Source organism: Acanthochromis polyacanthus, chromosome 3 (genome assembly GCF_021347895.1).
Source record: "Acanthochromis polyacanthus isolate Apoly-LR-REF ecotype Palm Island chromosome 3, KAUST_Apoly_ChrSc, whole genome shotgun sequence".
Classification (NCBI taxonomy): domain Eukaryota; kingdom Metazoa; phylum Chordata; class Actinopteri; family Pomacentridae; genus Acanthochromis; species Acanthochromis polyacanthus.
This window is the reverse complement of record NC_067115.1, coordinates 19,415,073-19,430,926: the sequence shown is the minus strand read 5'-3', so window position 1 is coordinate 19,430,926 and position 15,854 is coordinate 19,415,073. Positions and strand designations below refer to the sequence as shown.

The following is a 15,854-nucleotide window of genomic DNA, read 5'->3' as shown; positions in this document are numbered from 1 at the left end:
CAGTTTTGTATTCTAGTGGTGACAGATATTTTAGAAACTATGGGCCAGTGCTCCCACACATTAACCCAATTTAAGGGTTTTTTACTGGGTTGCCCAAAACAGCTTTTTGAGATGTTGGACTTTTTGATAGAAAATGATTGGCATTGTTTTTTTTTATTTTTCGACCGGTAAACATTGAAGTGTCAAATAACTGTACAGGAATGCCACTTTTGAAGGAAATAATTGCCTTGTTTGTGTGTCTAGCTGAGGTGAGTGCGGTGCTGAAGCTGGATAACACAGTGGTTGGTCAGACAGCTTGGAGGAGTGTGGGAGAACAAGCCTGGGACCAGACCTTCACCGTGGAGCTGGAGCGGGTCAGTACATGCATACTCCCACAAATTCTGAACGTAAATAACACAACTCTTTCTGTGTAACACCCCTGGTTGCTTGCGTGTGTCTGTTTTAGTCGAGGGAGATGGAGATTGCCGTTTACTGGAAGGACTACCGCTCACTGTGCGCCTTGAAGTACCTGAAGCTGGAGGAGTTTCTGGACAACCAGAAGCACAGAGTTCAGCTGGAACTGGAGCCTCAGGGCCTGCTGCTGGCCGAGGTACACAAAACACACACTCATAACAACAACAAAATGGGGAAAGGGATGGCTATATACAAAGTGGACGCATATACTTTGCAAACATGACACATGCTTGCTATAAATACAAAAAGATATTTAGATGTGTGCACATACACCTACCCACAGGCTGTCACACACACCTGTGCTGGAAAACACTGCTTTGATAAATCACACTTCAAAAAGCCTGTCCGAGTATGACGTCTGAAAGTAAAATACAGCTGTGTTGGGTTTTTGGTCATTTGTTTTCATCTTTTGCTTTGTGTGTGTTTTCCAGGTGACCTTCTTTAACCCGGTCATTGAGAGAGTTCCTCGTCTCCAGAGGCAGAAGAAAGTCTTTTCTAAGCAGCAAGGTGGGAAACAGACAGAGCAGAGATGAAACGTAGATAATTCTGTTGTTTTTCTGTTCTTTTCTACTGACCAGCCTTAGCGCAGTTTATACAAAGAGACATCTGAGGCAACAAACAGCAGTTTTATTAAAAATTGATTTATCGTAATGAGAAAGTAAGTTCAGCCTGAAGGGAAGCACTCTGGACTAATACATTCAGTCTGCTGAATTTTCATTTAGGACACAGCACCCTCTAGTGGTGAATAATCTTGTCCCTTTATGATAATGAGAAATTTATTGAGATGCCTCTAGTTAGAAGGTACAAGACCAAGAAAATTAACTTTAGCATTTTAGCCAAACCCTGGAAAGCTCATTCAATCTCTTGACTGATGTGGTGTCCTGCTTCCTCCTGTGCTGTTGATCATGGACATTTTCGGGTATTTCAGACAATTAAGATGAGGAAAATGTTTTTTTTGTTTTTTTTGCATTAAATTCCAGATATTTTATCATGGTTATGATTTTCAAGTCTGGTCTCATTGCAATTTTTCCTCCCAGAATACTGATTTTTTTTTTTTCTTTTTTTCTTTTTCAACTCATTTCACTAAACCAAGTTGAAAAATTCCCGGTTATTATGGGCACTCTTTAGTGCTGTCAGCGGCAGATATTGTTTATTTTTTATAGGGTGTCTCTGCCACATAAGTCATCTTCAAGTCATCCTACTTACTCCGAGCAGCATTCTCCAAGAGCTTTTTTTATGGTTGCTATAGTGTAATTTTGTCTCATTAATAATCAGAATTTTAACAAATATTGCAAATTCAATCACATTTATGTATGCAATTCCTTATTTCATATTTTGGGAGGAACAAGAATCGTTTCCTTCTCGAGTTTTTGAAGACATTTTGATGCATTCTTGACTTGAGTTTAATTCCCTGGAATCTAACTTTTCTCAGATTGATCCTAAGACTATAGATTTTACACAAATGAAACAGGATTAGTGTTCAACAAAGGGATGGAAATGTAAAGGCTTTCATTTTGGTAGGACTGTTGTTGCTAAATGTGTTTTCGGCAACCATTTAGCTTCAGTAGAAAATGTGATTATAATGGATACTTGAAACTGACTTCCCTCAGTGGGTGATTGATGATGATTAGCTCTGCGATTCATTAGTGATTTTCGACGTGTGTGTATTTCCAGGCAAAGCATTCCTTCGGGCTCGTCAGATGAACGTGGATATTGGGACGTGGGTGAGGCTGCTGCGAAACGCCATCCCCACCGTCAACAACTCAGGGACCTACAGCCCCAATGCACACAGCCTGACACTCAACTCTGGGTGAGACATACACAGTAAATAGTACATAAGCTGCACAGATGTACACACTCCACCTAACCTAGGAAAAACCACTCACCATGTGCGATGTTTGATAGCCATCTGTCAGACTTTGCTATCAAACACGGCAGCATTCCTTGAACCTTTTTCTCCTTGTGTTTCCTGGCAAAGAATAAAGCATGCGATGCTTTCTCTGCCCCGCGTCTAACAATCCTTTTGTGTTTTGTTTTATGTCCGTTCGTCTGTCTGCATTGCCACGTTGGTCCGTTTGTTTGTCCGTGTGGATTTTTCAGGGAGATCTCAGTGGAGAAGTTAAGTCTGGACAGCGATTCTCCCATAAGAGGCGATTACAAGAGAGACATGGACACAAACACTCCGGTGAGACAGACAGAGAGAGAGGAAACCCAGGAGATAGGGGAGGTGTGTGACCAGGGCTGATGTTTTAAAAAATTTTTCATATAACTGAATCCAACACCTGAATCCACAAGAAAGGAAGAGTAACACATCTGTACGGTTTTTCTTTTCTTGCTTTTATCAGCACATGATATAATAATCCATAATGCAGGCAGTTATAGTTCCAATTTAGGTTAAGTTTGGACCATATTTTGCGGCTAGACACTTGCTTGAAACAAGAACACGAGTATTAGAAATAAAATAAAATAAACTGCACTTATTCAAGAAAACAAATGTTTTTGAGAACATTATTAGATTTTCTACAAATAGCTGTTAAATCTTTTTAAGAAATTCAGCTAAAGTGTTCTTTAAGCTCATCACACTGGGAATTTACACAATTTCATGCCATATTACACCTTGTGCAAATAGCTGTTTTCAAGCCATAAGTAGTGCTCATGTCAACAGCTACTGTACATTTATGACTGAGAAATTAAGATTGCAGTCAAAACATAGTTTGCAGCCTGACGAACATGTTTATTCTGAGACTTTGTGGGATATTTTTCGACTTTAAAAGAGCCTGAAAACCAAACTAATAATGACCACTCATATCAACTGTTGTTAAAGGTAATTAAAGCTAAATCTAATGCGTACACATTTTGATTCTGATCAGTGCCGTCTCTACAGTGCATTACGTATGATGTGAATGCAGATTTAAAGCCAGTGAAACTGTTAAATCCACGCTTCACATCTTTCTAAGTCTAATTAAACATTGAAATTTAGTGAGAGTAAATAGTTTTCAGTCAACAAGCACAGCTGTGTGGATTGCCACTGAGGTCTGTATCTCCAAAAACTGAACATTAATATAAAGCAGAGCAGGGGCAGCAAGTGTCTCTTGTCTCCCATTTTGCATCTCCTTGTCTCTACATGTGTTTTCCTTTTCGTTTTTTTCCCTCGCATGTTCTCCAATAGGACCGACTGCAAGTCATCGAGCCTTTCTCCCCCCGAGACCTCACCCCTGAGTCCCCTATCCGAACCCCATCTGTCAGCAGGTACACACACATTCACAGAAACACTGTATGTGCATTTATTTTTTGCCCTGTGTGCACATAATACATGGACCGTTTTTCACAGAGGACATTTTGACACGTGGCAGTACAATAGCCGACGTGTCAATGATGTAATTGGCAATGGCTGAATTTAATATGTGGCGGTTCATATCACCTCAAAGCACAAATGTTCTGGACTGCAGCAGGTCGGGACTCCCACAACTGTAAAACATGCAGAGGTTTAATTCTAAATTGCCAGTGGGTATAAACGTAACTGTCCACGGCTGTCGGTCTCCATGTGTCAGTCATGGCAGCCTGTCCAGCATGGTCCTGCCTCTTATAAGCCGGGGTTTATTCCAGCAACTCTTCATTAACTGTCCATTATATTCTTACCTGTACAGAAAGACGGCATTGTTAATTCTATTTATAGCATCTCTGCTTTTCCTGCTACAGGTCAGAATGTCTGCTGTCTATTGTTGCTACATAACAGTGTGCTGTATTAGGGCTGAACAACAACTCTCTTTCAAATCAATATCAGATTTTGAAACAATCCAGTTAGCTAATTACAAATTCTGCAGTTTCGTATATATAATCCACACTGTGTCTGACGCAGGTTTATATTTTTTCTTAATATTATTCCTTTATGTAGCCTGATTGCAGAATGTGCAATACTTAATGTAGGGGTAGCTTCTGACTCATTAATGGTTTACCAATGTCTGTGTCAAAGATTGCCTTCAGAAAGGTCCTATTATTTTCTTATTGAAATCATTTTATTTTTATGGCTTTATTTGTTTAACTTAAACTCACAGCTTGTGTGATCATTATTGTAATGTCTGTCCCATACTCTAAAAGCCCAACCAGGGATGGGAGTTCAAAGTTAGCTTAATGCTATACACTCTACATGTGAGACAGATATTTTCTATGTTAATTGCATGGTCCCTGATAAAATAAATAAATATCAGTGAAGAAAATGTAATAAATACACATCTGAAGCAATTTATACGTTTAAATCCTCTCACTCGATTAATATTTATGGTATCTCGTAGTAATGCTCCGTCACATGTTTTAAATCAACTACGGTGTGAATATGGAACTTAAACTTGACTTTAAATTATAGCACAGATCTCAGTATCTGCCATAAAAATTAGATATTCTCCCTGAATCGTTCAGCTCTACGCTGCACCCACATTCTCAGTTTCATTGTGTGCCATGACAAATCATTGTCTTGTATTATGAGCGGTTGATGTATTTCTAATGGGTTTTTATGCATCCGTCCTTCCAGCAAGCAGAAGAAAGGTCCTCTGTCCCTCCATGACTTCAGGCTGATCGCTGTGTTGGGCAGGGGACACTTTGGGAAGGTACAGTTTCATGAATGAGCTTTTTTAAAGTAATAAAAGTTAGAATCCACTAAATAGTTATTGAAATCCATCAGTGTTAACACAGGGAAGAAAAGAGGTGGTCAGTATGTGCACAAATATAGTAGATACTTAGTGGGACAACCCATCTGGATCTCAGTGTGTTTTGAGCCTGGACTCTTCTTCACGCAGCATCAAGGAGTTTGGGCTGATGTGTTTCTAGAAATATGGAAAAAGTGATGTGATAAGTCAATCATACCCAGAAAACCACGCATAAAGGACAACGTGAAAACTATCAACAGTATTTGTGCACATGCTGAATGTATTTAGTTGGTTTACATTTCTGAAATCAATTGTACTTTCCCTTGTTTCTTTTGTAACAATCATTGTCATTAAAAAACTGTTGTGGCTGCTGGAGCTCAGATGAAATTGTTTCTCACATATCGATCACATTCCCTTGAAGAAAAGCATTTTGCAGCACAAAGAGTGAGGTGAATTACAGGTTTAAATCACATAATCCCAGCCTTATTGTGATATCTCAGTACATTTGAAAAGGCTTTCTTTTCTTCTCTTCATCAATAACCTACAAACATTCACATCTTAGAAACGCATGCACTTGTACAAGCTTTTGTCTTTTAAAGAGTGAATCAAAGTGTCTTTGTGTCTGCAGGTGTTGTTGTCAGAGTACAAGAAGACAGGCACGATGTACGCCATCAAAGCCCTGAAAAAAGGGGATATCGTAGCTCGGGATGAGGTGGAAAGGTGTGTGATGTGTTTGTTCTTCAGTGCGTGTGTGTGACTGGTTGCTGTGTTTTTACAGCTCCAGCAATACACGCAGTGTTGAATCTGTGGCGCTGTGTCTTGAATCACTGTGATTACAGTTCCTCTGTGGGTGTCTCACTGACCAAAATAAACACTATCGAATTATGTGTAAATGGCCCTCTAATCTTTTTCTCTCCACCCCTCAATCCTTCACTTTTCTCTCATTTTCTGCAACCTCCCTTTTCACTCGCCTCCTCCTCACCCCCTGTTCATTTTTACCCTCCTCCTCCTCCCACTCACCTTATTTTGCCTCTTTATTCACTTTGTCTGTCTTTCCTCCCCCAGTTTGATGTGCGAGAAGCGCATCTTTGAGATCGTGAACATGTCGCACCATCCCTTCCTGGTCAACCTGTTTGCCTGTTTCCAGACACCAGAACATGTGTGTTTTGTGATGGAGTACACAGCAGGAGGCGACCTGATGATGCACATCCACACAGACGTCTTCACAGAGCCGCGAGCAGTGTACGTAATGTCTCTGTGTTTGAGAACATGCTCGAGGAAGACTTTCTAAAATTGTTGCATTGGTCACTTTAATTATTGGCACACATTAGTCCTGGTCATAGGGAGAATGAATATAATCACACTTAGGGGGTGAAGACGTTCATGAATTACTTCCCAAAGTACAATGACAGATGTTATTAGTTCAGTAAATCAATACATTTTATGCAGTTTTATCACCAATATGTTCGACCTTTATGATCATTTTGAAAGTTCACACGTTTTAACTCTGCTTTTAACTCACTAAAGTACACTGAAAACACTGATAATGTGAATTTCCCGGTCAACACTGCCTGCAAAAGGATCTTGTAACAAGAGAAGTACAGGTGCAAACAATAGCATTAAAGAAGGCTGAGTTCCATTGAGTGTTCAAGTTTTTGTTCATATTCCTTCACTGCAACTTACAAAGAAGTATTCCCAAGAAAAAAATTAAGACAAAAACAAAGTGTGTCGATCTGCATCTAAAGGATAGTGGACACTCCTTTGAGGACAGTAATGTTCACATTCTGAGCAGATGGTTTAAAAGAGGAGTGAGGGAAGTCATCTATGTTAAACTGAAACAGGAAGGGCTCTTATGATACCATTTGTCAGGTACCTAAAATGCAGTCTTGAGATTCAGAAAGTTGCACCATCATTAACATCTGTGTCATCCATGACCTGGCAGTTTCACAGCCATTGACACCTTAAGACATCTTAAGACATCTCAGGTCGTAAATGGACCATCAGCAGTGATTTGTGGGTGACTGTAGTCAGTTCGAACTAAAGAAGGATGAGAGGTGAAACGTTTCCGGAACCATAAAGAGGAGTCTAGTTGCTTTCTGCTGGAGGTCTGACCGTGACCTGGATGACTGAGAATCCGCATAGATGTGAGTCAACAACAAAGTGGAAATGTTGTACTGAAAAGCCTCACCGTGGCATCAGCTGAACTTCAGAGAGTAATTTAAGGACAAATGTGAATTTTGTCACCTTCACTTACAGGATTCATCTTTGGACAAGTTGCAGATTTTTGGTGTACATCAGAACACTTGATGGGCTCTTGAGTGTTTTTAAAGGACCGTGTTTAAACCCCTAAAACTCATTTTTGATCATCACAATTAAATGTGCCAGTCAAATGGAGTCTGTTCACACCCACATAATCCTGAGAGAGTGGCTGAGTCAAATCGGCTGAAATAAGTGAATTTTTTTTTTATTTGTTTGGTTATTTATTTCCATGGTGTCCAACAAATTGATCAGTTAAAGATGTTAATGTGCTCTAGCACTAGTAGTATATTTTTGTTTCACAAACACAGATGCGTTGCCCCTCAACAGTATTATCAGGGTCCTGCCCAACAGCTGGCAGACAGCTGTTTGTCAGAGTAGTTTTTTTCCAGTCTTTCCAGAATTTCCGGTATTTACGATGAGGTTTGCCTTTTATCACCTTTCTTCAGAAGTTGTTAATGATGTTTCTTTGCTTTGACTTCAGGTTTTATGCGGCCTGCGTGGTTCTTGGACTGCAGTTCCTCCATGACCATAAGATTGTGTACAGGTGAGTGGAGGCCACGCAGATCTGTTTCCTCACTTGAAAGCTTAGATATACACCACCGTTCAAACGTTTGGGGTCACTCAGACAATTTCATGTTTTCCATGAAAACTCACACTTTTATTCATGTGCTAACATAATTTTACAAGGGTTTTCTAATCATCAATTAGCCTTTCAACAGCATTAGCTAACACAATGTAGCATTAGAACACAGGAGTGATGGTTGCTGGAAATGTTCCTCTGGACCCCTATGTAGGTATTCTATTAAAAATCAGCCGTTTTCAGCTAGAATAGTCATTACCACTTTATCAATGTCTACACTGTAATTCTGAATAATTTCATGTTATCTTTATCAAAAAACCACTTTTCTTTCAAACAGAACTACATTTCTAAGTGACTGTAGTGTATGTCTACTCAAGAAGCAGTTACCAAAACAGCATCTCCCACCCAAATCTTTGCAAAAAGATGTTTAAATTGTCCAGTGGAGAAGTTCTAACACCTCCACCGAGCTTTTTCTTTTCGACTCCTGAACTGTTCAATGCAAAATATCTGACCAGAAAATGTCAACAGCACAAAAAATGGATGTAAGAGATTTTGTAGAATAAATTTTTAAATATAACAAATATCCCTTTGAATTCACATGAAGCTTGTCATTCTGTTTTCCCTTAAAATATTTAGTGAGCTCTTGTCCAGACAAAAATTACTGCTACTACAGATTGGCGCATTTATGGTGCCCATATAACAAACCTACTGACTTTAGGTTAGCAGAGACTCCGACTGTTTCTTTAGCAAAATGAGTGTGACATTTGTAGTAGGCACAGCTGTACAGTGTCAGTGCAGCGTCACAGAGCTGCGAGGATGTCTGCAGACTCTCAGTCTCCAGTTTGTTTGTATCTCTTTAAAACCCCTTGTGCACTTCCTGCTGTGTCTGCTGAATACTCTACAGAGACACTGATTCTCACCTACATCTTTTCTCCCACCCAGAGACCTCAAGCTTGACAACCTGCTGCTAGACACAGATGGTTATGTGAAGATCGCTGACTTTGGACTGTGTAAAGAAGGTGGATATCAATGTTCCTGGCAGAAGAGCTTTTATTTTTCCTGTTGGTTCTGAGTGCAGTTTGCCTCTGTTGGTAAACTTATTCTTCAGGATGCAAATATATTTTAAAGAGCGAGACAAAGGTTGCACAAACGTTGCTCATTCTGTCAGGAGATGTGCAGGTTAAGCAGGATGCCAATTTAAACATGGTAGTTGAAATGTAAATGAAGAATTTGCACAAACATTTCTAAACTACAAGGTTTAGAAACAAAAGAAATGAACAAGTAACTCCTCCACACCTCCTGCCAGATTTACCCAAAAGCTTTCAGCCTCAAAGTGTTTCATCTGTCTGCAGGAATGGGTTATGGAGATCGGACCAGCACATTCTGTGGGACTCCAGAGTTTTTGGCCCCAGAGGTCCTCACAGATACCTCCTACACTCGAGCAGTCGACTGGTGGGGACTGGGGGTCCTCATCTATGAAATGTTGGTGGGAGAGGTGAGAACTAACACGCTTTCTTAAAGCTCCTACACTGCTTGTCGCTGGCCGGATATTTGTGTGAACAATCGTTACAAACTTGTCGGGTTAATATCACATTTATCTGGTGCCACACTGTGCTTTCACAGCAGATCTTGTAGGTGAGATAGTGTTCCTCTGGGGGATGGATCTGAGCACGTCTAGATCTGGAGTCGCCTGAAACGTTGAATTTAACAAAAGAGCAAAAAAAAAGCATGAAAAGCACCAGATGTAACTGCTCCAAATCCAACATGATGCAAGGAAACTAGTCATGAATACATATTTCTAACATAATGAAGATTTAGCCTGAATTCTTATTTATTTTCATATATTTTTCCTTGTGATATCTTTTTTTCTTATTTATGTTGTTTGTGGATCGGGTGTACGTGTTATCTTGGTTTTATGCTGCAGTTTGTCTCAGATGTGGCAGGTCTCTTTATGTCACACACTTAACACATTGATCTGTGAATTATAGTTCTCTGAAATGAACTGTATTGCGTTAAGTATGCTTTTGTGTCCTTTGTGTGTGTAGTCTCCATTCCCAGGAGACGATGAAGAGGAGGTGTTTGACAGCATTGTGAATGATGAAGTGCGCTACCCACGCTTCCTCTCCACTGAAGCTATTGGCATCATGCGACGGGTAAGAACACACACACTGTTTCTCATTCTCACCATCTTTATTCCACGCAAACTATATGTGACAAATGCTGCACTTGCATTCAAAGCACTTAATCACAAACATAGTTAACCATCTGACATATGCACTTACTCAGAGTCGCACAATATCTCCTCGTTCTTGTGTGTGCAGCTGTTGAGGAGGAACCCAGAGAGAAGACTGGGTTCTGGTGAGAAGGATGCAGAGGAGGTGAAGAAGCAGCCCTTTTTCAGAGTGAGTACACTTATTTGCACTTTGGCGTCGTGCTGAAAGTGCAGACAGAGCTTGTCGACTGCCGCTTTTCAGCTAAAAGCTCTCGTTGACTTTTCTCTGCTCGTGCCGTTCTTTCCTGCAATATTTAAAACTGCTCTGCTGACAAACGTCCAGATCTTGTTGTGAAGCAGCAGCAGGAAATGTTTGGTTTCCACCAGCAGGAACAGCTCTGATAAGACTCAAAGCAGCTGTGGCTTTGGATAAATATAATATAGTGTTATATAAATGCAGTTAATTTGCAAATGTGTTTACCAAAGCGAGTAGAGTAAGGCTGATACACTGGGGAAAAAAATGCTCCTCTCAAAACAAGAAAAAAAACGTATTTGAAAGAACTTTTGCATGGAACTAAATGGGGAAAATGTGCCAGTAGAACAAGTGGAAAATAGCTTGATAAGATTTCTTGAAATGAGATCTGATATTTAGAATATTGAGATCTTAAAATTAGCTAGGAAAACTTATTTTAAGCTATATTTTAGCAGGATTGTCAATCTTCGGTGTCTTAACCCTCCTGCTGTCCTCATTTTCGGCACCGAAAAATATTGTTTCTTCGTCTGAAAAAAATCCCAAAATTCAGCAAAAATTTCCCCAAATTTGTAAAAAAAAAATTTGCAAAACCTTCAGGGGAAAAAAATCCTTAAACGTTTCCCTTAAAAGTTTTTTTTTTTTTTTAATCCCCAAATTTGGCAAGAAATAAAAATTTAAAAAATGTATACAAATTGTAAATATTTTCAAAAAATGAACAAATCTTCCAAAAAATCCCAAAAATATCTGAAATGATTACATGTATATCAGTAAAACTTCTAATAATTTTCTTGAACATTCACAAAACATTTTTGTGAATGTTCTTAAAGAAACATTTTTTAACATTTTTTTTTCCATCAAAATTTTTTTTTTAAATTTCCCAAAAAGTGTTGAAAATGTTTTCACTGTGACTTGTTTTTTCCCCACATTTTCAAACTTTAAAACGATTCAGTTTGACCTGTAGGACGACACGAGGGTTAAAACAAGAGAATTGTAAGATTGTTTGACTTAACAAGATATTTAAGATGCACTGTCTGAAAACAAGTCCCTTCATCTTGCTGAAATTTCACTTGAGTGAATTTATCTTAAATCAAGTGGGATGAGACATTTTGACTACAAATAAGACAAATGGACTTGGTAAGATTTTGAGTTTTTGCAGTGTATCTGAAAGCACAAACCAGCATGTAGGACTGAGACTAAACTCTGAACCACAGAGATTCACTTACTAAGCACAGACACTGGTGGTTGAGAGGGATTTTCAAAAACGGAGCAAGTCGATTAAACTGCCCTGTTCCAAGACTTTAGAAAAGCAGCTGTATTTGTCCGTCTTGCCACCTTTGTAATTATTTCCTCCTTCTCACTCCAGAATGTGGACTGGGAGGCGTTGCTGCAAAGGAAGGTGCCCCCGCCATTTGTCCCCTCTATTGGTGGCAAAGAAGACGTCAGTAACTTTGACGAGGAGTTCACCACCGAACCGCCGACGCTCACGCCTCCACGCGAGCCCCGTGTGCTCTCCCGCAAAGACCAGGAAAGCTTCCGGGACTTCGATTACGTCTCTGACCTCTGCTAGTGGGCCGAAGCCCGCAGATCTCGAGGAATGTTGTTTTTTTTTTTTGTTTTTTTTTTTTTTTGGAGGCTTCGCGACGGTTGTAGCCAGAGCGGACTGACAGTCTCTACTGACCGTCAGCGCTCGTCTGCCGTTATTTACACTGTGAACAAATGCAGAGAGACCGAAGACAGGTGGTCTGAGTTTTGTGTCTGCAGGGTTTTTAAGATCGTGGACTAAGAAAAAAAATTAAAAAACGGGACAGACAGTCGCTGCTGTTAAATGTTCTATCACAAACGAAGATAAACAAAGGCCCACTCTCCAGTCATTGTATAACACCAGTGAGCTGTGTATCCTGCAAACATTAGTCTTTAAAATGCCTCGTCCATCCTCCTGTGTGTCAGTGTAGTCACCTGTGCAGCTGTGAGAGGAGGAGCTTGCTGTCTTTTTGTACTATTGACTGCTTAGGGGTTGCTCTGTAGCCTCTCATACCAATGCCTTACATTTGTACTTGTATTTGTTCCACTGAAAAGCATTCTGTTGTCATTTCGTGGCCCTCTGTATACAGCGTGATACCTGCAGAAATGATGACATTCAGAGGGTATTTGTGCTCAGAGCTTTTCCGGCGCTCGTAAGATTATGACCCTCGATCTTTCTGACTGATGCGAGGTGAATTCTAGTTAACTATGGGGTAAAGAACCACTGTCTGACTTCACTGCAGTGGACTTGTCTTTGGATGTCCACCAACTACTTTTTAAAATTGCGTGCTTGGATTTTGCAACAGCAATTTGCAAATGAGTAATATTTAATGAATCCTCTGTGCATTACTTAATACAAAATAGTTTTTTTGTTGTTGTTTTTTTTAGTTGAACATTTGGGTTTTAGAAACAATTTTATACAAACGTGTAGCACACACACACACACAGACAACCATCAGCATAAAAGCTATCTGGCAAACAGGTTATGTCAACAACAAAAAACACTAAACTGTGATGTAGCAGACATTAATCCAGTTATCTACATGCTACCAGAGTTTTGTGAACATGAAGTAAGTAATTTCCCTCCAACGCGATTCAATTTTAAAACTCAGACTGTAAGAATTGTTTGAGTCTGTTTTGAGAGCTGAAGCCACCAACAGACTGAAATCCACCCGCTGTGCTCACTCACTGCAGCGTCCCGAAACTGATTGATATCGAAGTACTTGTGGGGAAATTTGGGTGGTGCCATAATCAAAACAAACCTCATTAACTGCTTTTCCACTGTGGAACCAATTAGAGAGCTCGGAGCGGTGAGTAGATCCCAGTTGTCTTGGCAATACATTTCTAAATGAACGATAACATTAGAGGACAACACAATGATAAATGTTAGACATGAGCCACTGGTTTAAAAAAAAAACAAAAAGAACTTATGTAACACGTTCTGAGTACAGGAGAGGTTTGTCGTGGCGCTGTATGTATGATGGTGTGGATTTTACTTATCTTGTGTACGACAATACAAAACCATGTGAGAGTATGAGATGACTTATTTTATAAAGAAAACCTGGAGTGAATATTATGTCTGTTTATTGTTGTCGTGGGCCGGGGGAGCGTGTGATCAAGCCGATTAAGGGTTCTATACAGATACTGTAAAAAGAGGTTGGAAAAAAGTAGCAATAGCACTTGAAACACATTTTAGTTTTTTCATAAACCGCATATAGAAAGGCATGAATTCCACTTTTTGAATGAGTGGGTGTGTATCCTCATTGGTCACTGTCTAGCTTTTGAGTTGTGGTTTAGCGATAATCAAATATTTTTAATCCAATTTCAGTGGAGTCGCATGATCACAGACTCAATTTAACTAAATCTTATTTCTGTAACACAGTATGGTTAAAAAAAACAACTTTTTTTTACAATCTGTAACCATCTGTCCTTAGATCCTCCATTCACTACTGCATTGTTTAGACCTACAGTTTACAATTATCCTTATTATAGATTAATCTGTTGTATATTTTTGCTGATCATTTGGTTTAGAAAAACATACAAAATAATGAGATTTATTTATTGAGACTTTCAATGAGGCTGATTCTTTAAACTCTATAAACAATCTAAATCCCAAAAATAATCTAATTTATAAAGAAAGAAAACGGAAACAAAGCAAATCCTTCCTCTGAAGAAAATCCAACCAACAGATGTGTGCTCATCAATGACTTGAGGGATTCACTGATTTAACATTTCCAGTAGTTGCTCATCTTTTTGTGTCGAATATTTACTATTATTATATGTGCATTCACATGTGATTTTTGGACTATCTGGAAACATAAGGCTCTAACACCGATTTCAACCATGGAAGTTGAAGTGCCAGTGAACAGAAATATTTCTATTACAGTATTTAATGATCAGCAGTCTGACCTCTAACCTTCCACTAAAGGAGCAAACATCACAAATACATGCACAACTTCTGATAGAAACATTGAAATAAACAGAACCAGACATATCACCTCTATCAAATAGGTAAGCAGGTCCATTGTAATCTGTCTTTAATGGCAAAACACATGAAAGACACTGATATCATGTGGAGTCGGTATGTGTAAAACTACTTAAATGTTCCCACCTTTTAGTAATTTATAATGCTCACGTATATTTTCGGTAGGTTGGGATACCTTTTATACCAACTGTCAGATTGTATTTGCAACAAAGTACAGTCAATAAAATACATACATAATGCATATTAAATTACTTTTTTTCCCTATATTTTCTTGTTGACAGCAGCTAAGCAAAAAACAAAAATAAACACACAAAGTAGTACCAAAAATTCAAAAAGGAAGGAAGCTAAGGCCCTGAATTTGTGTCACAGTACTATACAAGTTATATTTTTACACATAAAATACTCTATTGGGGTGATCAAGTGTTATCAGTTTGCCGTGAAATACAACTTCTACTGGTTTGGTTTATTCTTTCTGCAGTTATTGTTTACAGCTGCAGCAGGAAGCTAGTTTCAGTGAAAAAGCTCTAAAATCCCCTCCGTACATGACCAAACTGCAGACACAACCAGAGACCATGAACACAGTGGAGTGGAGCGCTGAGCTGCTAAAGAGACACATTTTCCCTCCAGAGTTCGTAGAGACCAAAGAAGAGCTTAAATGAATATTGGACACAAATTGCCGGCTGTGGAAATAAAAACCAATCTCCACATAAACTAGATATTGACTTTACAGCTAGTTTCCCTAGGCCTTGAGTTGATATAAAAAAAAATTCTAGTTTAACAATCATGACAAAGTGAAGCTCCTGAATGAATTTAGATATAATTAATTCTATTTACAGTTGTAGTCTGCAGTATATGACACTGAAGAACAAAAGGCATGAAATCCCCACGTTTGAGAAGCTGGAACTGGAAAATGTTTGCTGATTTAGCTCAATAAATGACTTAAATGATTAATTATCTCTTGATCAATGAATGTTTTCAGCATCTAGTTAAATCTAGCCTTTCTTGTTGGTACTTTATTGTTTGTCTCCTCCCTCCTCGGGGACCCAGTTGCTCTATAAGTCTGTCTCCAGGGTCTCAGCAGGGGAAATGCTGAGGAACACCTGGGGTCACAGCCTGCAACCAAAGTCTGTTTTCATTATTCATTCTCCTGCTGAATACAGTATTGATTGGTCGGAGACTATTTGAGCACTAGAAACGCCAAAAACGCTGCAAAAAACTGCCCCAAGACAGAAAACTTAAGATTTGAGAAGCTGGAGGGAGTCGTCTCTACTGATGCCAACACTGTTGCTAAAAGGACATGTTTGGATTTGTTGGGTTTTCCCAGTTTGGTTGTGTCGGGACCTAACTTTTCTTTTTAAATTAATCAGACCAACCTCCGTTATTAATTACACTGTAGGGTCTTAACCTTACAATTTAATTTAGACAGGTAAACTAGTTTTTATGTGATT

The 15,854-nt window shown here is 39.1% G+C and overlaps 1 protein-coding gene across 5 annotated transcripts in view; it reads left to right on the top strand.

Annotated features, from left to right (window-relative positions):
* The window catches only part of pkn1a (protein kinase N1a), a 63,264-nt gene extending 49,772 nt beyond the window's left edge, over positions 1-13,492 (top strand). For 3 of the 5 annotated variants that reach the window (XM_051945840.1, XM_051945839.1, XM_051945838.1), the window contains exons 9-23: positions 244-353; positions 446-589; positions 885-960; positions 2,128-2,263; positions 2,554-2,680; positions 3,623-3,702; positions 4,982-5,057; positions 5,725-5,816; positions 6,162-6,338; positions 7,837-7,899; positions 8,878-8,954; positions 9,288-9,430; positions 9,981-10,088; positions 10,257-10,337; positions 11,764-13,492. In XM_051945840.1, coding sequence (XP_051801800.1) covers positions 244-353; positions 446-589; positions 885-960; positions 2,128-2,263; positions 2,554-2,680; positions 3,623-3,702; positions 4,982-5,057; positions 5,725-5,816; positions 6,162-6,338; positions 7,837-7,899; positions 8,878-8,954; positions 9,288-9,430; positions 9,981-10,088; positions 10,257-10,337; positions 11,764-11,967 — 1,694 coding nt within the window. In that variant the 3' untranslated portion in view covers positions 11,968-13,492. The remainder of the gene's footprint in view (positions 1-243; positions 354-445; positions 590-884; positions 961-2,127; positions 2,264-2,553; positions 2,681-3,622; positions 3,703-4,981; positions 5,058-5,724; positions 5,817-6,161; positions 6,339-7,836; positions 7,900-8,877; positions 8,955-9,287; positions 9,431-9,980; positions 10,089-10,256; positions 10,338-11,763) is intronic. The other 2 variants (XM_051945842.1, XM_051945841.1) reach the window with 1 other exon arrangement.
* Positions 13,493-15,854: the final 2,362 nt, after the last annotated feature.